The sequence below is a fragment of the Kryptolebias marmoratus genome, linkage group LG13 (assembly GCF_001649575.2).
Source record: "Kryptolebias marmoratus isolate JLee-2015 linkage group LG13, ASM164957v2, whole genome shotgun sequence".
In the NCBI taxonomy this organism is placed as follows: Eukaryota; Metazoa; Chordata; class Actinopteri; order Cyprinodontiformes; family Rivulidae; genus Kryptolebias; species Kryptolebias marmoratus.
Window position 1 is genome coordinate 18,778,947 of NC_051442.1, and position 23,494 is coordinate 18,802,440.

The 23,494-nt window shown below is 40.0% G+C and overlaps 1 protein-coding gene and 1 long non-coding RNA gene across 2 annotated transcripts; one reads left to right on the forward strand and one right to left on the reverse strand.

Annotated features, from left to right (window-relative positions):
- Positions 1-5,206: 5,206 nt before the first annotated feature.
- On the forward strand, positions 5,207-22,390 carry cnih2 (cornichon family AMPA receptor auxiliary protein 2). Its single transcript, XM_025005167.2, has 6 exons — positions 5,207-7,001; positions 11,145-11,213; positions 16,196-16,243; positions 18,422-18,534; positions 18,626-18,769; positions 19,718-22,390. The coding sequence occupies exons 1-6, from the start codon at positions 6,921-6,923 to the stop codon at positions 19,743-19,745; spliced, it is 483 nt and encodes a 160-aa protein (XP_024860935.1). The 5' UTR covers positions 5,207-6,920; the 3' UTR covers positions 19,746-22,390.
- Positions 11,207-21,495, reverse strand: LOC119617634. Its single transcript, XR_005233966.1, has 3 exons — positions 21,389-21,495; positions 14,116-14,218; positions 11,207-12,419 (listed from the first exon to the last, which is right to left on the reverse strand). It is a non-coding gene; the product is annotated as an uncharacterized LOC119617634 (long non-coding RNA).
- Positions 22,391-23,494: the final 1,104 nt, after the last annotated feature.

Sequence of the window (23,494 nt, forward strand, 5' to 3'; positions counted from 1 at the left end):
TTTAATCGAATCTAAGACATTTCTCACCACTCTGGTATGTAAAGGAATTTTAAGGCCTTGTTCATAATTCATTGGCAGCACAATGATCCAGCTATACTGCATCTTTTATCATGTTAGTGGTGACAAGGAGCGAGGTCAGGAACCTGACATGACACATGCTACAGAGGAGGAAGAGTCAGAAGTTGAAGACAACACAGAACAGGATCCAGACCAAATGTAGACCAGTCCAGTGATGAAGAACAGGGATCCGGCTGAGGTTGCTGTTACAGTCAGGTCAAAGAACGAAGATATATTTTGCCCTTTTTTTAATTACTGCATTCAAACAGTAATTTTCTCATAAAGTTAAATTTCCAGTGGTAATTTTGGCCTTATGTTCTCTTTTAACTAATAAAATCATTCTGGTCAGTTTTGACCAAAAACACAAGAAAGATGTTCTTCTGAGCCATGATGAGGAAACCGGTATTATCATGGATCTATCATCAGATGTTTTAAGGCGGTCATTTTTGGTAGTCAGAAAAGGGCTACAGGTTTGCCAGGCATGTCCTACTGAGAGGAGAACCAAGAGCAGACCCAGAACTCGCTAGACCACTTGGCCTGGGAACATGTGGGATCCCCAGGAGGAGCTGAGAGTGTGGCTGAGGAGAGGGAGGTCTGGGTTTCACTTCTGGAGCTGTTACCTCTGCGACCTGATCTCGGATAAGTGAAAGAAAATGGATGGATGAATAAATCCATAAAACTGTTAAAAAAGACATTGTTCTTTGGGTCAAACAGTTATCAGTCATGAAACTGATCCAATTTTGTGTTTTTTTTTCCTCATAATTCTGACTGAGCACTACTCTCACTTCTGCATCGCTCTGTAACAGCTGTAATCAGGTAGTGAAAAACAATTCTGAGGCATCATGACAAAGACTATAGAGTTATCTGCCAGCTTTCAATCGTTAATGCCTCCGTGAACGTGTTCAGGTGTCGACTGAACTGGCTTTTGTCTCCATGTGTATCTCACACTGTAGTCCACATCCCTCAAAACAAAACAAGTGCAGCAAGTGAGTCGACATGGAAACATAATGCAGTGACTCATTTATCCAACAAAACTGCTAATATGATCACCTGTTGCTGCCTCAGTCGCTCACATGTTGCCATCTTGTGGACAATTTCAAATCGCTTGGTTTTTAAATTTACCAGTATACCAGTCTAGATGAGCACTGATGAAATTCATGTAAAGATCTGATTAAGATGAGTGAAATGACTGTGTTAGTTTCCTTTTCCAATTCAAATTATGACAATATATTGTAATAAAAAGTAATTTGTTTACTTTTACACAATGTATTTTTCTGATGTGGATAATGAGAGTCAAAAGCCATCCTAACATGTGTCAGGCTTTGTGTCGCCAAAAGGTTAGATGTAAAAATTTGCTTCATTTTTAGCTTTTAGCAACTGATTTGCTGATTTTAGCTTTTAGCTACAGCTCTGATTTGACTTGAACAGACCTATAGTTTCTGTTGTTCAGTGCCCTGAAATGACTTTTGCTGTAAATTGGAGCTGTATAAATAAACTGAATTGTACTGAAGAGCATTTTGATCAGTTCAGCTTTTGTTTGGCATATTTTAGCTTTTGTTCTGATAGTTTTAACTTTAACAAATCAGTTTTAGCATCTTTAACAAATTTCAGCGCAGTCATTCAGCACTCTGCAGTCGCTCTAGTTTTAACTGGTAAAAAGTGAAATAATAAAACCTCAATCATATTTTGTCTACATTATTATTTTTATCACTTCTGGTGGGTAAAAATCAAAACAAGAAAAGTCAAAAACCACGATTAGGTTGCAAAGTTGGGCACATATTTGTGATTATAGTGCAGGAAATTAAAATAATGAACTTTAGAGGAAGCTGCAGAGTCTTTTTTCTGCCACTAGTTGGAATCATCCATCCATCCATTTTCTTTAACCGCTTCTCCATTCCGGGTCGCGGGTAGCTGGTGCCTATCCCCAGCAGTCACTGTGCCAGAGGTGGGGGACACCCTGGACAGGTCGCAAGGTTGCCACATATAGACGAACGAGACAAACAACCATTCACACTGTCACTCACACCTAGGGACAATTTTAGAGTCATCAATGAACCTAACATGCATGTTTTTTGGTCTGTGGGAGGAAACCGGAGTACCCGTAAAAAACCACGTGTGCACAGGGAGAACATGCAAACTCCACCCAGAAAGGCCTCAGGCCGGGAAGCGAACCTGCAACCTTCTTGCTGGGAGGCAACAGCTCTAACCACTATGCCACTGTGCCACCCTAGTTGGAATCATAAAGTCAGTAATGAGATAACGGCAATATTTTTTTTGTTTTGTTTCTGGGTCTAATTTTAAATGTAAAACATCAAAAAGCTGATACTTTTTTTTCTGAAGGGCTTAATGAAGTCCCACCTTCCTGAGTCTTCAAACATCATACGGTTCAGACAGTCCAGTAAATCTGGGTCAGATTTAATGACCAACAAACACTCTCAGATTAAAACGCCTTGTTGTGGTTTTATAGGTAAAGACATTTTATCAGGTTGAGGCTTGGGTAAAACATGTGTAATGACGAGTAAATCTGGGGTTAAGTTCCCTCTGAAGGACAGATCCTGTGGATCCTGGTCCTGAAAACACTTTTTGTAGTATTTATGAGTTTTCTGAGCTTCAGGCTGAAGATGGAGCCAGAGTCCTGTGCGAGCGTTCGTCAAACACATTTAACTGCTGGTAATGTTAGCGATTACATCCCTCTGTCACTTATTTACCTCCACATCAGCTGCTGGATGCTGACAGCTCATAATTGCAACATGTCAGATATTTCGTGGATACACATTTGCTGCTTTCACAGCCCCAGTGCTTTAGGTGAAGCACAGCTTCAGAGTAATTCAATTGGAAAATAAACGTCTCTGCAAGGAATCCCAAAATAAACCATCAACCTCTGCATAACGATCAGATGGCTAACACTCATCCAGACGGCTGAAAACCACCACCTTCACAAACCCTTCTCCATCAGCCACATGTCCTCTGATGTGTTTATCATATACGCTTCGAACTGAATAATCAAACTAAATGTCTGTTATTATGAAGACAAAAGGACGAGAATGTTTTTGTTTGTGTCTGTGAGAGCAAGTATGTTTGCTTGTCTGCCGTTTGTCTCATGATGACAGATTTTATTGAAACTCTCAGGAAGTAATCCTTAGATGTACATCTATCACTAATTCATTTTTAGATCCCATTCAAGATGGCTGCCACAGCTAAGTGACATTAGAAAACACCAAAACAACTATAACTCTGTCAATTTTACAGCTACTGAGCTAAATATCTGGTGTGGTAGTAGCTGAGAGTCATATTTAGCTTATACTTCAACCCGAACTGATAGCACAATATTTGTTTTTAAATTTTGCCATTATTGATTGGAGATCACGCTTTCGGTCTGTTAGCAAAATATTTCCAGAATCACTGGATGGATTTTAATAAAAAAAATCTCAGAAATTAATCACTGGATGCATAACTACAGCTGAATAACTTTTGGAGTCAACACAGTTTAAGATGGCCGCCACAGCTAATCATCATTAGCCAAACCAAAAATTCCAACTCAATCAGCTTTACAGATTTTAGTGTAAATCTGATGGGGTACTAACTGAGCACAAGCTGTATCGATTTAAGGCAATAAGATGTGCTTAATGAGAGTATAAAGGAACTTCTTTATCTCTGCCACTGATTATCTTAAAGCAATAACCTGTAATAACAAATAGTTTAAATGGATTTTTTGGACATTTTGAATTGAGGTTCTGTGGAAGAATGATAAAAAAACATCTTACCTGTTATAGATGGCTCTTTGAGTGACCTCCGTTTGAATAAAAAGAGTTAAATTCTCACCAGATTGATGAGCTAATGGTTTGTTCTTGTTTTAAAACAATTCCTGTATTTTAAATCTCATAGTGGTTAATGCACACATCATTTTATATACCTTTTGCACTACTCCCAATTTCACAATGTGTATTTGAGAGTGCAGATAGCTAGCTGTAGCACCTCTGGTGCAGTTGGGGTACTTTGGCAGGAATATCGTAACTTTTCTGCCCACTTCGAGGTTTAAATAATAGACTCTGCATGAAGCACTATGAAACTCAGAAGACAGGACTTCTTTAAAACCAGCAAAATCTGGTTTGGAAGTGAGTTTGCTTGAACTAGCCATTTGCTCATCAGTCTGGTCAGAACAAATCTGTGCTTTACAAAACTATGTTTGCATCAAGAGCTATCCACAACTGGTAAAATATAAACGATTTATAACCTTTTCACTAACCCCACATCAATATTTTAATATCAGGGTTAATGACAGGATGTTCTGTTTTACATGATATAGAAACAAATAAACGTATCTAAAATCAAGAATGGCTCAAACAATAAGTGAGTCATTGAACGTGTGTGTGATAGCAGCTGGACATCTGCGTTTGACCACATAAAATACAGAAACGGCACCCATTTTATCACTTGTGATAGTTTGAAATATTTATTTTACGTTTATAAAAATGTTTTTGCACATTAATGACTGTCGAGGGCGTTCAGATTGTGCAACAGGAACACAGGTGTTTGTTGTTTGAGTCTTTAGTATTTGTCCAAAAATTCATGTACAGTCAAAAGTGATGCTTTTAATAATTAAAGTGCTAGCATTTCTTGGAGGAATGCACAATCATCCACCGCCTTTTATGCCAGAATTTAAAACTAAAATTATCTGATGTTGAGAAATGACTTATGAGTTATTGCTTTATTGGTCCAATCTTAAAAATAATGCTGTGCGCAATCTCAAGCAATGCACTCAAAGTATGTGCTGGGATGACTCTCAGCTACCACACCAAACTTTAGAGCTCTAACTGTTTGTGCACCGGCTGCGGCAGCCATCTTGAATGGAGTTCACTCCAGGTGTAGATGTTTCATCCATCCAGTGGTTAGTTGCTGAGAGGTCCATTAAAACTCTGACACTGGTTCACGAGGTATTTTGCTAACAGACAGACAGACCAGCACACAGGCAAAAACATTATCTCCGGTCTTTCATTTTTCAGCAGCGAGTGGTAAAGAACCTGTGGTAAACCTTAGCGCTGCGTGGCACCATTAGTTTCTAAAGCATGTTTCTTTCTTGCAAGGCTGAGGCGAGGAGGGGAAAAAAGGGGAATAAAAGCAAGCGAAGCGGCTCCTTTCACTGGATGCTAAGAGGTGCAGACGAGAGAAATGGCAGGTAAGTGAAAGAAGCCCCTACTTAGAGACAGACGTACATTTTCTGCAATGACAGATGATGGATGGTTTTGGGAGGTGGATGAGGAGGGAGCGAGGCAGACATTTCCATCATGCCCTGCACCCCTCCTCATTCGTCTCTGGGGAACAGGGGATTATGGAAATGTAAAAAAAAGAGGCAACAGAAAGGGAGACTGACGGACAGAAGAGGAGAGAGGGAGGAGAGAGAAAAGGAGAGGAGGGGGGGGAGGCGGTGAGATGCTATTGGCTGACGTTTGAAACATCAACCGTGGTGGAAATATTTCTCTCACAGTCTAAGGAGCACACAGAGAGGCAGACAGAGACAGCAGACTCAGGAAAAAACATAAAAAATCTCTAAAAAAAACAACAACAACAACTAAAAAAAAGATTGGGGGGAGCTTTAAGTAGAAAGATGACCGGTAGCTGCTTTCTATAACTTATGACTCGTAAGGGCTGTGGAGATGTCTCACCTCACTACAGGAGTGGCGTTAAAACAACTGCGTGTCAACATGTAGGTGCTCTTCAGGGTTCTGCTTAAATCAGCCCTCCCTCCCTTTCCTCCCGCTCTTTTTTTTTTCATTTTCCCACCAGAACTGAACCGTTTCACCTGGGTGTCGGAGAGATTTTGTGCAGTTTTTTTGGGGGGGGTTTTTCTTGATTTTTTTTTCATTTTGTTTTGTTTGCTCGGAGAGACCTGAGGAATGAGAGACGGAGCAGACAATCCTGACATGGTGCCGACCCAAGCTGACAGAAACCAGGACAGAGTGGACTGTTCGGACCCGTCTCCGACCGGACGCAGGTATCCTCTGATCGATGTTAAGGTCAGCTAAGACCCAACGGCGACCACCGTCAGTCTCCTCTCGGCTCGTGTTCTCGGATGTGTGAGAATTTAGTGCCCATTTAAAACTTGTCTGTGCTAAATGATTGTTTTTATTTTTAGTCTGCTGAATCACGACTAGTTTGCTTTGTCGGGATATAACTGTCGGGAGAGCAAAGCAATACCTCCAATCTTAGGTACCGTTGAGTAATAAAACCGAACTGTAAATAAAAAGCTAACCTACCTACTGTGGTTGTTTCTAAAAGTGTTGAATACGACTTTGATGAGCATTTTGCCTGTGGTGTGTTGGATTCAGGGCAACAGATGAACTCTAAGCCATAAAACTATCTACTCAAGCCATAGCCATCCCTGTCCACAGGGGTCCGAACTGTTTCAAGAATCGACAAGAACTCTTGTGCGTCTGTTGCTCCCGCCAGAGACTTTTTTTTTTTTTACCTCGACATACAAATGTGGAGGCTCTGTCCTGAAGGAGGCTGCAGGGTGGAGGAGGAGACAGACGTTTTTTCGTTTGTGAGAGACTGAAAAGACAAGCCGACGGCAGACAACGGATCCCTGATTGCTTCCTGAACCCCAGTGAGACAAGCAGCCGTCCTGCTGTCAGCTGAACAAAGGCAGACCTCCGGTGGAAGCAGCTCAGCCTCAGCCTGAGCCGATTGTTGACTGTTACTTTGGCTGAGCGCTCCACTTGCCTGGGCGACACCAACTCAGCGTGCACCTGAAGTGGGAACAGATTTAACTCCAGGAGAAAGAAACAGAGGTTAAAGAAACCACAGAGGAAGCTCCCCCTGACTCCCACCCTGCCCGGCTGGTCATCAAGCTGACCGACGCAGCCATGGCGTTCACCTTTGCGGCCTTCTGCTACATGCTCACCTTGGTTCTGTGCGCTGGTCTCATCTTCTTTGTCATCTGGCAGGTGAGGGGCTCGGCGCCACGCTGAAACCTCCGGGCCACACTCTCGCGTCACGCCACACAGGCAGACAAAACACATTCACCTACACAACGACACGTTGCACTAATTGTTTACGGGTAATTACGGGAATAGAAAATGTCTGTTGAATTCTGCAGTGCAACTAAAATATGAGCCAACAAATTCTGGCTGGTATGGTTCGATTTTAAATGCTTGCCTGCAAAAATTGTAACATTTGGATCAGTGGAGCGAAAAGGCATGAATTTTAATTTGCAAATTACAAATATTCTAAAAGGTTTGAAGGCTGCTGATGCTACGACCTGACATTCCAGCACATGAATCATGATATGCTGTGATTCAGTACTGCCTTTTGCAATAATCTGAGCTATTTTGTCTAATGAACTGCAAAAGAAAAGCTAGTGGCTCATTAGGCTCTTTATGCTAACACATATAAGGACAGAGAGACAGAGACGCAGAGTAGAAAGTAAGCCTCAAACAAACAGTCACGGCGCAGAAACTATAAGTCATATTGAAAAAAGAAATTAAACTGCAAGTGGTAATGTTTTATTTAGGAGATACGACCCCATGCTTCTAGTTTTTTAGAGAAAATTTGGAGCTTGGATTTAATGGAAGTCAATGAGAGTTTGGGTGTGTCCACTCTGCTTTCCTGAGGAGATTTGAGCAAAAACCCTAAATCTTGTAGCAGTGAGAGACAGACTGAGGGACTAAAGACTATGTTTTGATGTATAAATTATATAGGAAGTGCAAAATTGTGGGACACAAAGGTGTTTTTGGAAAATTCTGGAAAGTTTATGAAGCTCAAAAACTAGTGTGACGTCATGATATCGAGGTTATGTTGTAAAATCTTCAATAATCCTAAAACTCTAGCTGTGATTGTGTTAAAACTATTAGACAACAAAATATCTGTTCAATCACACAAAGTTCAACAGTTTGTGACTCATTTAACTTTGAATGATGTTTCTACTGTAGTATTCTTGTGCTCCAAAGCTCCAAAGACAAGTTTAATTAAAATCCCATTGTTGTGTGTGTTGAAATTGGTTGCAGTTCTTTATTTTCTTTCACTTTTTCTAAATCCACTGCTACCAAAAGTCAGAGCATCCTGTTCCTGATTGAGACAGACTTTCTGTACAAGGGTTTCCAAAGCTGTGGGAGGAGCGGCGATCGAAAATCATGACGGAAACAAAAGAACAGCTGAACAATAAAGACGGTGCTTCAATGATTATGCATTAGCATCCTTAGTTATTTATATTTATTTCCTCACAGTGACCTGGTTACTTGGTCACTGGTAAAAATATCTGACCTCTTTATACTCAACGAAAACAGGTTCCAGTTTGCTCTCTTAAAGCAGCAAATAAACAGTTCCTCAAACTAAGTGCTCAGGTTTTTTTGCAAACTGAGACAGGAAAACACACGGATCATACATCTCACCACCGGGTAGTTGTGAATCTGTCTGAATGTTTGGGTGAAATTTGCACAGACACCACAGGAGACACTATGTTTGGCGGCTCCACAAACACCGGAGCTTTGATGCCTCACCTTTAACATTCGCTGCACGGAGGCAGAATAATGTGAAATCCAAAACGCATCATTTTGAGTATAGGACTTGAAATGACTAACGGTACCAATTGACTAAGTGGGTGAGACTCCATGTGAGTCACCGAGCGTGTCTGTGTGTGAAAGAGACGGCGAGGAGCGTGCGTCTGGCTCAGCACTCGACCGTGTGATTAAAATGCTCGTCAAGATGGGATTCGGTTTACCTCCCCTCCTACCCCGGTCTGCCTCCACATATGGATGCAGCACCCCATCTATATGTGGCTCTCAACCAATCATGATGTTTTTTTGCACTCCAAGGGTAACCATGGCACCCACTGAGGGACTCACCATGTCGCCATGGAAACTGCATCTGTTTACGAGGCAGCTTAGCGTGAAAGATGACGAGGGAGGGGGGGGGGGGGGGNGGGGGGGCATATGGACTTAAACGGGGAAATTACCAGGAATGCTTCTATAACACGCAGAAAGCTTTCTCTTTTCGTGGGATCAGTCAGCGCCGATGTTCACTTACCAGAACATAATGCCTCTTATTCTTCTCAGCGAGTCGTCAGAGTGATGCTTTGCTATTTAAAAGTTGAACTGATAATTAGCGCACCAGGTCGCCTTTAAACTGAGAATTACTGGTATTTTTATAGAGCTATTATTCAAGGAGCCGTCATTACACAGCAAGCTGTCAAAGTGCTTTTAATATGCCAAACTGTCTCTATTAAACCTGTTGTTTTCATGTGAAGTTACTGAATTTATCAGATTTAAATTTTCATAAACTAATACCTAAACATCCATCTTTCTTCAACCATATTTCCTTTACGGGTTGCAGGGAGATGGTGGCCTGCGGTCACTAGGGAAGAGGCAGGGGACACCCTGGACAGGTCCCAAGTCCATCACAGGGACACATAGAGACAAACAACCACTCACACTCTCACAGCTAGGGACAATTTAGAGTTACCGATGAACCTAACATGCATATTTTAGGTCTGTGGGAGGAAACTGGAGAACCTAGAGTAAACCCACGGGTGCATAGGGAGAACATGTAAACTCCATCCAGAAATGTTCCAGGCCTGGAGGTGAACCTGCGATCTTCTCACTGTGAGGCAACAGCTCTAACCACTGTCCAGCCATGCCACCCTATCCCTAAACAATCTTTTCATATTCTTCTCTTAAAACATCCCACTTTCCTTTCCTTTAAATAATGTCTGTGATTATCCAGTTACTAATTAAGGATGTTAGTAAGCACATCACGTATCACTGTTCGATTATTACAAATTTTAATTGGTCCCTTCTCCTGCAGCTTTGGAAAAAACCATAAAGAATACATCAAAATGTGCATCTCTGTGTGCTATAATTTTGGTAGAAGTACATCGTAAGGTATAAGTGTAAAAAAATACTGACAAAAAAAATTCCATTTACACAATAACAGGGTGTTAGTGATATGAGTGAGAAATCCAGTCCTCTGGAGTTCTGTAGATCAGGCGTACTACACAGGAAAAAGATCGTTCAAAGTTTAAATGGGTCACAGAAAGTTAGACTTTACATGATTGAACTGGCATTTTGATATCTTTATTAGTTTTTACAGCATAGCAGCTTAAATTTTCAGATTTTTGAATAATATACTACAGAATTTTAGTGCAACAATGTCACAAGTCTAAATTCTGAGCTGCCTAAAATTTCAAAACGTTTCCAAATTCTTCTTATTCCCACCATCTTGACAATCTGTATAGTTTATACAGCAGGCATTTTTGTTATCTTTTTAACCACTTCTTTAGGACCTGAGGTTTCTGCTCAAGCCCCGCCAGAATTCAAAGCTCGCACATCCCAACTCTCATTGACTTCCATCATATCCGAGCTCAGATTTTTTTTTTAACTTGTCATGTTTCCCACATACATAAAAGAAGGAAGACACATAACAAACCAAACGCTTCTGCCATTTAAGGTTCAGGATTTCTTAACATGTTCATTTAAGGTTTACTTTTTAGTCTGTGTTTCTGCCTGCCTTATTTGGAGGCTTGTCAGGGAGTAAGAGACACAGGTGTTTGGTTAACACTCTGACTCTAATGAGCTACTGGCAGCAGCTATATCATAAAAAAAAAACTTGGTTCTCTTTACATTTCCTGTACAGTTTATACATCAGAGATCATTAGAAAAGTCCCAAGTTACCATTGAGTTTTATGGAAAAAACCTTATCTCTGTTGGAGTTTCAGGCATGTCTTCTTCAGAAATGTTGTAGTTTCTAAATGAGCATCAAAGGTAAAATTTCCAAGATGATGCTAACCAATTTATCCGTCAAGTGATGTTGTTTTTTTTACCACAGAGGGAGCTAAAAATCCCCAGAGAACACGATCAATACCCTTCCTAATTGCATGCGCACATTCACCATTAAATCACCATGTGTGTTTGCACATGAACAATGTGTCTGCAGCTGTGCAGAATGCACAGAGTGCCACCATCCATACCATCGACCCATGGGCTGAGACGACACAGTCTTTAACAAGTGCTGGGATGGAAAGATTGAATTTGCAAAAAAAAAAAAAAATGTATGTATTTATATATATATACTCACCCAAGTCTGTTATCTTTCAGATCATCGCGTTTGATGAACTCCGCACAGACTTCAAAAACCCCATTGATCAGAGCAATCCCACCAGAGCGGTAAGAACCCTGCTGCTTCGCTGCTTTCAAGGAGGATCAGACGCTCATGTGCACGCAGAGAAATCCCTCCGTTTGACTTCAGCATTTTGTTCTCTACAAACAAAAGGCGCTGAGAGCAAAGTGACGGAGCTTTAGATTTTCAGTCATTGTCACAAACATCTGAAATGAAGGTGATCAGGTCCTGCAGTTTTGTGCTTTTGAATGCTTGAAGTCATCAAGCACGCTGTCATCACGAAAAAGAAACGAAAGTTTAAGACTTTTGAATGAACTGAAGACGTTTAATTCAGCTACATTTAACCAATGCATTAATTATCCAGCATAATATTTGTTTAACTTTGTTCCCATTAATAAGGCATCTAGGTGATTGCCTCGGTAGTATCCAGACAGCATTTCCTTGAGTACTCATTTGTATGCAGATTGAAGCAATCAAACCGCTACAAAGACGTCTGGTTGGCTTAATCAGTAAAAGAGATCCATTCGAATGAAGCTGCTGCTCGTGCAGAGAGAAACTGTGCTGGTTTCCATTAGCTGTATTGGGAACAAACCTCTTCGCAAACGCTTCACTCAGAAATATGAACTCAGTGTCTAAAAGAGAAAAATTTAAAAAGAGGATTCTTTGAAGGAGTGCATATCACCCGCTGCCTTTAGTGCCAGAGTTTTAGATTAGGATTTAACTCAATATCTGTAAAATTGACTGAGTTAGAGCTCTGTTGGGTTTGCTTAAATGCAGTTAGCTGTGGCGGCCATTTTGATATAGGTAACTGACCAAAGTATGCAGATGTTCTCGTCTTCTCTTCCTGCAGAAAATCCTGCGCTATTGTTATTTGATTCTCAAATTAAATAGCATCATCATGAGTCAGAGGAGACCGCCACCATTCGGTTAGCAAGTTACCAGTGGCTGTGAATATCTTTTTCACAGGATAGTCAATGTTCTGGCAGCCACGTGAACCTTCATCTGAACTGAGGGAGTGATGAGGAGTGGGAGAGGAAGCTGCGAAAACAGGCCGTGGGTGTGTGGAGGCGCGCCAGCCACAGGAAGCGGACACAATAACTGCACCACCTGTAAAATCTATAACAATCTCTGACAAAACATCAACGATTTCATTAAAACATGTGAGTTAAGGCACCGAATCCTCGCTTTGTGAGGCAACCGGAACACGTCAGACGTGTGGTGCGACGCTCCCAGTCTCTCCCAAATCCAATAAACTGGACAAACAGAAAGGGGAGATAGATGGAAAACAAGCTGTGAAAACAGACAGCATTCGTTTTGGTTGTTAGCTGACAGAAGCGCGTGTTCGCTCAGACGCTGCTGTGTGCAAACCGGAGCAAAGCCATAAACATTTGCGAGCGAGGGAGAGATTACAGAAAGACAACACGGAATCGTCTGAACACGTGTTTACAGATCAGGTTTGTGTTCCCAACAAATAATCCGAACTGGAGTTTCAAAGGGAAACACGGTCGGCTGCTGAACCAAACATGAGCATCAAATTATTTCCTCATTAAAGGCTTTGGAAGATAAATAACCCATTAAAAAGCCATTTTATGCAAAGTAACAGCAATATTTTCTTCACAAATAAGAAGAAAAGGAATCAAAGAACTTGTAATTCCTACAGTTTTCTTAATTTCAACCCTTTTAATTGCAGCAGAAAAATTAGAGGGATTAGTGAAAGGAATAGTTCAGCTATAAAAAATGATAAATGTTTAATTTTTTACGGGCTTTTTGAATGACCTCTGTTTAGAGAAATAGAGTTTACATCTGATAGGACTGACGAGCTAATGGCTAGTCTATGCAGGGCCAATGCCACAGTGGACTGCTGTATAAAAGCAACTTCAGTGTCTAAAACTCCATAGTTCATGAAAAAACGTTTGAAATCTTTACACTGCCATCAATTTTGCAATTTACTGTTGTTTATATGCTAGTCTATAGTTATTTGCAACCAGAAAAAGAACCAGCAGCAGCTAGCTGTAGCACTTCCAGGGCATCCAGGGGACATGCAGGCAGGAATTTCAAAGTCTTTCTGTCAAAAATAATCATGTAATGCACAATTTTGTATAACAGTTTTGGCATGAACCATTATGCCTTTTTTTTAGACTTAGAGCTGTTTTAAGTCAGTCTTTGGAAGTGCTCAGAACCCACTGAGCAGCTAAGTTTGGCTAGTCTGAATGGACCCATTTCTAAAGCTGATTATACTCTTAAAGCAACTTCAGTCTTTGATAGCAGTTCATGCAAAAGCTATTTCATAAATCTTGACACAGCCATCAGTTTTACATCACAGCAATAAATACTGTGAAATTCCTGACACATCAGAAGTGCTGCAGCTAGCTGCTGCTGTTTACACTTGTGAATAACCATAGATTTTCATGTATTATACAGTACCATTTATTGTGAAATTGATGATGTAGAAAGGTTTATAAAATATTGTTTACATAAACCGCTATGGAATTTCTGAGTCCATATGGAGGTTGTTCCAAAAGCTATCTACAACAGGTTAGATAATAATTATGTATTTTATGCAGAAAGCCACTTTAAAGTAACTAAAGTATTTTTTAAAATGAAAAGTAAAAATTTTCAGTCACAGTATAGAAACCCTTCATCCTGTAATGTTTGCTCTTTAATTTGGACTTTGTGAAATTGTCTCAGCTGCTTTTTAATGCATGTTCTCTGTTGTGTTTCTTTATTGGGGTTGTTCAAATTAACCAGGACACCCTGACACAAATAAGGGCACCTCGGGGAAGCTGCCGGCCGTAAATTCTGAGCAGCACAGCAATTTACAGGTTCAATAACAAGCCGAAGCCTCTGCAGCCGCGCCAGGTGAAGCACCGGGCTTTTTACAAGTTGAAGCTTGCTGATGAAGAGGGATTTGGGGCAAGAAGCTTGAAAAAGAGGGAGACAATTACTCACAGCAGACGCGCGTCTTTGAAGCTGAAGAGATGGGAAATCGGAGCAAAATTTACTCTTCGATCAGAGGGCGATTTGTAGTTACCGTTAGAAATAAAAGCTGCACCTGTGTCCAATTAAAGGGAAACGCATGTCAGGGGGTGTTATAGCATACATGCATTAAAAAAATAAAGATTTAATAAGACATTTTATGCATGCTAGAACATTCATAAAAACAGAAAGAAAACAAATAAGTGATCCATCTGTTGAGTACTGAATTAATGGTACTTTAGTTTCCCTGCTCTATTAACCTGCTGATGGAAATACAACCGTCTATGTGAATGAGCTGGAGTAAAACATCTCTTTTCTGTCAGTGGACAGCTAAAACATCAGCATATAACAAGCAACTGTCTGCTGGCTAATCAATGCAGTTTAAGATGGATGTTTTCATTTCAGAGCTCATAATTAAGCTCTCCGTCATCTCTCACAGCAGAGTTGTTCGTTCTGGCAGTCACGCTCTTTTAAACGAAGCTGCTGGGATTTGTGTCGAGGAATGCAATCAGTCTGGGTTTCCCCGACGCCGTTTAAAAAATGGTCAGGTTGAAGGTCTGTGGCAGAAACACCACGGCGGGCATCTTTACCCGTCGCAGTGATCATTGATTTAGGAGCTTTTATGTGAAACTACTGGTTTGTTTTAATCAAACTGTATTAGCAGTTAATATCTTACCTGCTGTAGATAGTTCTCTGAACAAACTCAGTTTAGAGAAAAAGAGTCTATCAGATCTGACGAGCTAACAGCTAGTCCAAATGCTGCTAAGATCAGAGTGCACTGGTGTCGTTTTAAAACAGCTCTAATCTCCAGACTTTCATAGAGGTTCGTGTGAACGCTTTTTTACAAACCTTTACACCGCCATCAATTTCTCATGACGTTATTTACCTATAAATCTGTGGTTAGCTGTGAGCACAAATGGCGGCAGCAGCGAGGTGTGGCACTTTCACTGTAACACAGGGGTTCTGACTTACATTTCATAACATTTCTGCGGGAATAACTGTGTAATGTGAAACTGATGGTGATGTAAAGGTCAATAAAACACTGTTTGCATGACCTGATTTTAAAACGTGAAGATTGGCTTGTCAGTTTGGTCCAAGCAGGCCCACTTCCAAAGGGCCAAAGTGTTTTTTTTTTTTTTTTAGTAGTTTATGCAAATACTATTATTTAAACCTCTTCATAAGCAGAAATCATTTTAATATTATCACAGGAATAGGAAGTGCTAAAGCTAGCTGCTGCTACCAGTGTTTGCGCTGACAAAGAACAACACAGATATTTATGTAAACAGAGGTCGGGTGTTCGCTCAGACTGACCATTATTAGCTCGTTTGTGTCGCCTGAATTCTTTCTAAATAACCATGTAATGAAAAATCCACCGTTGTGCACAGGTTTATAAAATATAAGGATAACATTTTTTCAAAATGGCCGTTATCCACTCTGGTGTTCAGTCCTTTTGAACTTAAACTCTATTTCTCCAAACTGAGGCTGTTCAAAAAGCTGTCCACAACAGGTAAGATAGTATTTCTTCATTTGTTTACCACAGAGACCCACTCTAAAATGGCTGAACTATAAAAGTGTCTAAATAATCAGTCTTTCAATTGTTCTAAGTGCATTTTCCTGTAAACGAGGGCTGTGCAGTGGTGCAGCTGGTTAGCATGGCTGCTTTGCAATTAGAAGGCTGCAGGTTTGACTTCCAGCTGGGACTTTTCTGTGTGGAGTTTGTCTTCTCATTGAGCGTGCATGGGTTTTCTTTGGGTACTCCACTTTCCTCCCACAAACTATAACCATGCATGCTAGGCTAAGTGGCAATTCTAACTCATCACTAGGAGTCTGTGTGTGTGTGAGTGGTTGTTTGTCTCTATGTGGCTCTGTGACAGATTGGTGACCTGTCCAGGGTATACCCTGCTTTTTGCCCAATGATCCCTGGAGATAGGCTCCTAAGCAGGTTAAGAAAATGGATGGACAAGGAGCATGCACTGTTCCTGCCTTCCTCCAGCTTGCACAACAAATCAAATGCAGAGTATTGACCAGAGTTCTCCTTCTATCCACTCCACAGAGAGAGAGGATCCTCAACATCGAGCGGATCTGCAACCTGCTTCGCAGAGTGAGTAATAGATGTTTTTCACCTTCTGGTGGCAGATGACTAAAGCAGAGGGGCTTCAGACAGCCATGACCATTTGTCTCTCTAACTATAGCGAGAGGACCGTGACGCACACCAATTCACATGTTCCCCACAGCCCACCATTTCAGAGCTTCAGACACGCACTGATGGAGATGCCATCAAGATTTTAGCCTTGTGGGGCTTTTTTTTTTGTTCTTTTATTGTATTATTTCAAGGCTTTCAGGAAGAAAATAAAAACTTTAAATGTCCCTGAATGCTCACAATGCTCTTGATGCTATTTTAGCAATACGTTGGAGGATGATTGGTAGCAGCAGGTACCTAAAATAGGCTGGAGATCATTAAATAAATAACACCAAGAGCTGCAATTTAGGACCAGTGCCTCATATAATGCATTTATGCAGTAAGCACTATGAAGACAGGGCTCATACAGGGAATTAAAATAAATGTTTAATTGATTTTCTTCCTATTTAGTTTAACTATGGAAATTTAGAATGATGTTGACCTGCATGGAGCTCATAAACTGACTGATAGATTATATTATATCAGAATATTTCTCCATAATAACATGATGCAGGGCCATAAGTGTCTCTGATATAAAACCAATGTGTCACCATATAACTGGGGAAGAAATAGCTTTATGCACATTTTTCAGTATTGTTGCAGACATAAAAATGTGATGTCAATTACCCAAGGCAGATACAGGAGAGGACATGCCTGACAACATAAATTTCAGTTTCAATCTAGAATCAGACAGCAGTAGCTTTTTTTTTTTTTGGCTTTAACATAAACAACATGAGGCTGCGTTCATGTTGGTCCACCCGACTGGGATACTTTACCCAAAGCAACTGGTATAATATACCTGCCCTGCAAACAAATATTCATCTTATACAAATACCATAGTAAAGATTGCTGCATAATACCAGCTGTCATTTATTTAATTTCTGAAAAGGTCAGCTGCAGAGTTACTATTTTCTGGTTGTTGTTTAGATGCTTTTTGCCTTAACTAACTATTTTTATTTATTTATTTGTCTTCTTAATATTCTTATTGGGCTAACATTAAACTGGGCAAACAAAGTGAGGGGTCAGTCAAGTAGTTGCAATATTAAACTTTGCAGCTAGATGTCACTAAATCACATGTGCTTCTTTAAAAGATTAGTCAGTTTTATGCTAGAATCCTGTGTCTCTTGTTGCCTCTGAACTTATATTAGCTGTATGTATAAATAAAGAATCCTCTGGGCTGTGAATGTCCTGTGCAGGAGCTCTCCTTATGAGAGAAAACAACTGAGGCTTTAAAATCCACATTGATGATAAATAATAATATTTAAAAGAAACTGGTCCAAATTGGTTTATGTCATTTCAGAGCAGTACTCCAGGAGATAAAATCATAAACGTAAGGGCTGCCAAGGTGGGTACAAAGTGGGTTGAGGTGGATAACTAAAAAATGTGTGTGGCCTACAATACAGTTTTGCAAGCCATGCCCGGAAAATATAGCCGCTCACCTTGCTGGTTGAAAACACTCACTTCAGTCATACTGTAACTAAAGATTTGCCTATTTGCTGAAATTTTCACACAACTTTGAGCCATCAACTAGTCTCCAACAGCTGCAACCAAGTGAGATACTAACTAGCTAGCCAACTAAAATAAATAAATAAGCAAATCCTCGCCTGTTTTCTACTCTGTTGTTTCCATCATGATTGTTTGTTTCCTTTTGGACATTTCTGACATTATTTGGCACTGGCATCTCTTCTTTATTTCCTTTTTTTTAACAATATAGACTGATTATTTTTAACTGTGTTTACAACTGGAAGAAAAATCTGAGAGGTAGGCTGAGCTTCATATGCCTAGAAGGAAGTTTGCAACTTGAAAAACCCGTTAAAACACAACATCTTCGTGCAAACGTTTTAAAGGATTCCTGGAAGCGTAGGAAACCCAGTCTACGTGCTTCTGAAGCTGTTCTGGCACTCATAACAGCAGCTGGTCATGAGTAACATTAACACCTTCCATATGAAGGTGCTTTTGTTTCCCACACCTTTCTTCTATCACATTATGCAACAAACTGTATTTTCCGAGGGAAAACATCTTTTCAGTTTTTCAATTTTTTTTTTTTTTTTTCATGAAATGTATAAAACATGCATACGTCCCTGTCTCTGTTCGGATTAGTTGGTGGTACCAGAGTACTCCATACACGGGCTCTTCTGCCTGATGTTCATGTGTGCCGGAGAGTGGGTCACTCTTGGCCTAAATATCCCCCTGCTCTTCTACCATCTGTGGAGGTATGGTCCCATAACAGATGTCTGATTCATGTGTTTGTTGGGTCGATGGGTGAGTGAGCCAAACTTCTTACACTTTTATTTCTTTTTTTAGGTTTTTTCACCGGCCAGCTGATGGATCAGAGGTTATGTATGATCCTGTCAGTGTGATGAATGCCGACATCCTCAACTACTGTCAGAAGGAGTCCTGGTGTAAACTGGGCTTTTATTTGCTCTCTTTCTTCTATTACCTGTACAGGTAGGTAGCAGTTTATAGTCATTCCCAGTGGACCTTTTTCTTAAATCCCCTTTACACTGGATGGCAGTCCCACTACAGCATAAAAAAGCAGTCAGATGGTCCTTGCAGGCTCTCGATGAGATCAGGTGCGGATTAAGAATGGAATGGGCGCTTCATTGCAGGTGGTCAAGTGTGACAGGTCCACAGTGGTTTGGAGCATGCACAAAACAAAGCAAGGCTGAGGTGGTTAATCATTGCAGTGGTGAATGGAGTGTGGTTGCAGCAGTAGGGCTTAGTTGTTGTGATTTAGAAGGACTAGCCACGCTGGGCTCGACCTGGGCTATGACCGTGATTGATACTAAATCACTGAAACACCATAGCACCAAAGTGACACCTGTGATGGTATTGGTGAGCTAACATGGTGTGATCTTCTACTGTATAGCTGCATCGTTCAGCAGTTCGTGCAAAATGTGCCAGGGTGGACATATAAATTGTTATGTTAGAGCAGAAGAGCATCTCAGGGGCATGGAAAACAGGGAAAACAATTTGACAAGTACTATGAGTGTAGTAGGGTCATGGGTGAAGGTTTTCCAAATTGGCCACAATTTAGCCACATTCTAATACAGGGGTGGGCAATCCTGGTCCTCGAGGGCCACTATCCTGCATGTTTTACTTGTTTCTCTGCTCTAACACACCTGATTTGAATCAATGGGTGATTAACAGGTTTCTGCAGAACATGAAGAGGTGATTTGACCTCTAAATCAGGTGTGTTGGAGCAGAGAAATAATAAAACATGCAGGATAGTGGCCCTCAAGGACCAGGACTTCCTACCCCTGTTCTAATTGGTCATGGAGAAAGCAGCGGGACTGTCATCTACTGTAAAGAGGGCCTTAATTCCAGTACATTTGAGCTTTGTTGTGGTGTTACGTGGATTGTGTTTTCTTATCTTTTGCGTCATCTTCTCTGCAGTATGGTCTACACCCTGGTGACGTTCTAAAAAACAAGTGATCTGAAGACAAAAACAGAAAGGACCTACAAGATACGCAAAACAAACGGAGACAAACTCTTCTTCTCTCCATGTTTCCTGGCTTCTGAACGTCCATTTCTGAACAAAAGAGAAGACCGATCTGAGTGCGTGTGAGTGTTGCCTATGATATATTTTAGAGCTTCATCCCAGATATGGTTGTTGGACAGCTGATAAAAATGTTCTGAACGGTTAAAAACAAACAACGGATGCTGGTATTGGTGATGCCTTTGACCCATTATATGATTAAACAATATTACTAAAGGGCTGGATTTCCCCATGCTGCTCTTACTGATCCAGTCACAAAACTCACTGTGAATCTCCAAACACTAAGGGGCTGGAAAAGAAAATTAAACGTCTGTATTTTCTGCATTTAAAGCTGTACTAAAAGCAGGATTGTTTTGGTATTATTCAGTATACTTCAGACACAAGCTATATGAAATCAGGTGCTTTTGATTGTAAGAAAAAGTTCAAACTGTGACCGAACAGTGTAAGAAATGCAGAAGGCTTGGTGACGAATCACTGAGCTGCACGGACACTTTTAGCCAGAATGGAGATGAAGCTACAGCAAATATAACAAACAAAACATCCAATTTAATCTGGTCTCACAAAAAACATGAAACAGACACAAAAACCAGAAAGTTACTGTTCTAAGTTATGTATTTCCACAGGATACTGAAGCTGATTACTTTGTTTGTTCAACCTGTTTTGTGTTTTTTGCTGAGGAGGTGAGACTAGGCAGTCGGTCATGAAGGAAAAGAAAATTTTATGTGATTTTTATAGAATAAGTTACAACGCAAGCCATGACGTTTTCAGTACTTAGACTTGCACTATTTAGTGCCTGATATTACCCAAATACTTAACCTTCACAAAGTACTTTTTAATAGATGAAACAGCTTAAAAAACCACCATCTGAACAGCAAGTAAAACCTTAAAGGAACAGTTCAGACATTTTGAAATAGGTTTCAACAAAAATGCTACCAACAGTTATTATGTTGCCTGTTTTAAATAGCTTTTTGAATTACTTTAGTTTGGAAAAATAGAGTTTAAATTAAGTTTAACAAGCTAATGGCTAGACTGAATGCAGCAAAGATCAAAGTGGATGGCTGCCATCTTAAACAACTCTAGTCACCAAACTGAAACCATTTTGTAAACTTTTAGCACCACCGTAACGTTCTCATTACATGTTCTTCTAACAGTGATATGATGATAGAAGAGGTACCAGCTGTACAAGAAATGGTACAGCTAGCTGCTACTGCAATTTGTCCTAACAAATAACCACATCATTTTATGTAAATATCCATTGAATACTAAAGCGGTGTTGTAAAGGTTTATATTATAGACTGCTATAAAAGTTTGGAGATTGGAGTTGATTTAAAATGTCACCAATCCCCTTCGGTCTTGGTCTCACTCAGACTAGCCTTTAGCTCATCAATCCGATCAGAATTAAACTCTATTTCTCCAAAACTGAGGTAGTTCAAAAAGCTACCTACAACGGGTAAGATATTAATTGTTCATGTTTCAACAAAACTTCACTTCAGAATATCTGAACTGTCTTTTTTTAAAGTTACATTTCGAAGTAAAGTTCTCTGAAAACACCAGAGGCGGGAGTTTACCTTGGATCTGCTCGATACGAGAGTGTAGCTCCAACATCCAACCCCTCTGACCTCTGAATGTGAACACAGCCGCTTGAATTTCTCTATTTGTGTTCATTAGGATGAGGGCATAAAAACCCCCAGCAAAACTTCTGTTTATGGACACAGATCAAAAAAAAAAAATTAGTTTTCATACTCGTGTGCACGTTTCGCTGTGAGACTGGGTTTATTATCATAAGTCTGACATTAAGGAGCAATGTGCTTTCAGCATAAGGACGCCTGTAGCTGTAAAGGCATAATAAATGCTTCATCATGCTTTTCAAATGAGCTTCAAGCTCACATAATAATGCCAAACGTTTATAGCTTGAAAAGCATTGTGCCAAATTTATGAAGCGATGTCAGGCCTTCAAATTAATTTCCTGTGACACATCTTAAGCTTTGGCACAATGCTTTATTTTCCTTCTGTTGTATTTTTTGTGTGCAAAGAGCGCCTTATTCCTATTTCTGGTGAAGTTTACTCCTCATCTGCATCTATAGTCATTTTAGCACAGCAACTTTGGAACTTCTCGGTGATCCGAGGTAGAATAGTGATTTCATGTACTAAAAGCAATTAACAACCGCAATCTAGCAATGTAATATGATTCATGAGACATATCATCGGTGTGTTATATAGTGTTTCTAATACAAGTGAGTGGGGCTCAAGTGTCAGATGGGACGTTACTGACTCGGTGACGGTGTTTTAATTATTTAGGACGTGTAAAATCGTAGTGAAGCCATCACAGTACTGCTATCATCACACTGTTTCAGAGGGAGCAGAAGCCAGCCAGAGAAGACGTTCTGCTTCCTTTGACGACTCATATTTAGGAGTTTCATTTATCTGTAGGTCAGATGGGTCAAATGTGGGAATTCAGAAGGAAAAAAAAAAGAAACTCTAGCAGTCTTTGAAGAATATGAGATGATAACTTACGGTGATGACTTGGGAAAAAAAAAAAAGAAAAAAACTTATTGCTCACTGCAGCCTAAGGAAGTAGCTTGGAGTTTTTTGGAACAATTTCCAACAAAACTTTATAAATTACATGAACTTTCACAAACAAAACAATAAACATAATAAATATTAATATGTGTCGCTCACCCATGATTTATACAAATCACAGGTAGAAAGTATAACAGTGAACATTCACATTGCATCGATTATCAGTCAGCTTTAGTGGAATTACATTTTCTTTTTAAATACTAATATTAAAGAAATAGCAATACGCTTTATCAGTGGTAGCATAGTTTTACTTTAGGTTGTGCCAAACAACAATGATTGTCAGATAGAAATATTCTAAATGAAATAAATACATTAAAACTAATTTGTCATTGTGCATTTTAAGGTTCCTAAATATTTCTGGTGTTTACAAAATCCTGGAGTTGCTGTTTTAAATACATTGTTTATCTCTCAAATCTAAAACAATTGAACTTTGTCACTCTTATACTGACAGCTCTGATGTTTCAAAGGTGGGTTCTGTGGAAAGGTCCTGAGCAATTAATATTTTACCTGTTGTAGATAGTTTTTTGTACAACCTCAGTTTAGTAAAACAGGTAAAATCAGACTGAATTAATGAGTATTTTGATGTGTTGTTTTAAACAGCACATCAACATAAAAAGGATGGATAAAGCATCTCCAATTAATGGGCGCTGTCGTCTGACATACTGTAACATATTAGACCAAGTGGTCCTGCTTTCTCTCTTTGCTGGGAATTGAAGCCAACAGGAACAGGTTTGTGGGAGCTGCCATCTTGTATTTTTAGAACCAGAGTTTGCGCTGTTGGGATGTAAACCGCACCTACTCCCTTGCACACAGGTTTTTTTTGGGGTTTTTTTTTTGGGGGGGGGCATCCAATAACTATTTGCATCTAAACTTATTAGAAAACTACATTTTTGAACATATAGCAGCGAGGTAAGAGCTACATGAATCAACAAGACTTAACTCCTGGCAAAAAAAGTCTGAAGTGTGTTGTTTGTTGGTTCCATTCATTTACATGATCTTAGGTTTTTTTTACTGTATCCCGCCTACAGGGGGCGCGTGTGCCGTTTTAGCTTCAACTTCCCCATTACATACCTGTGATTAGTTTTTAATATATG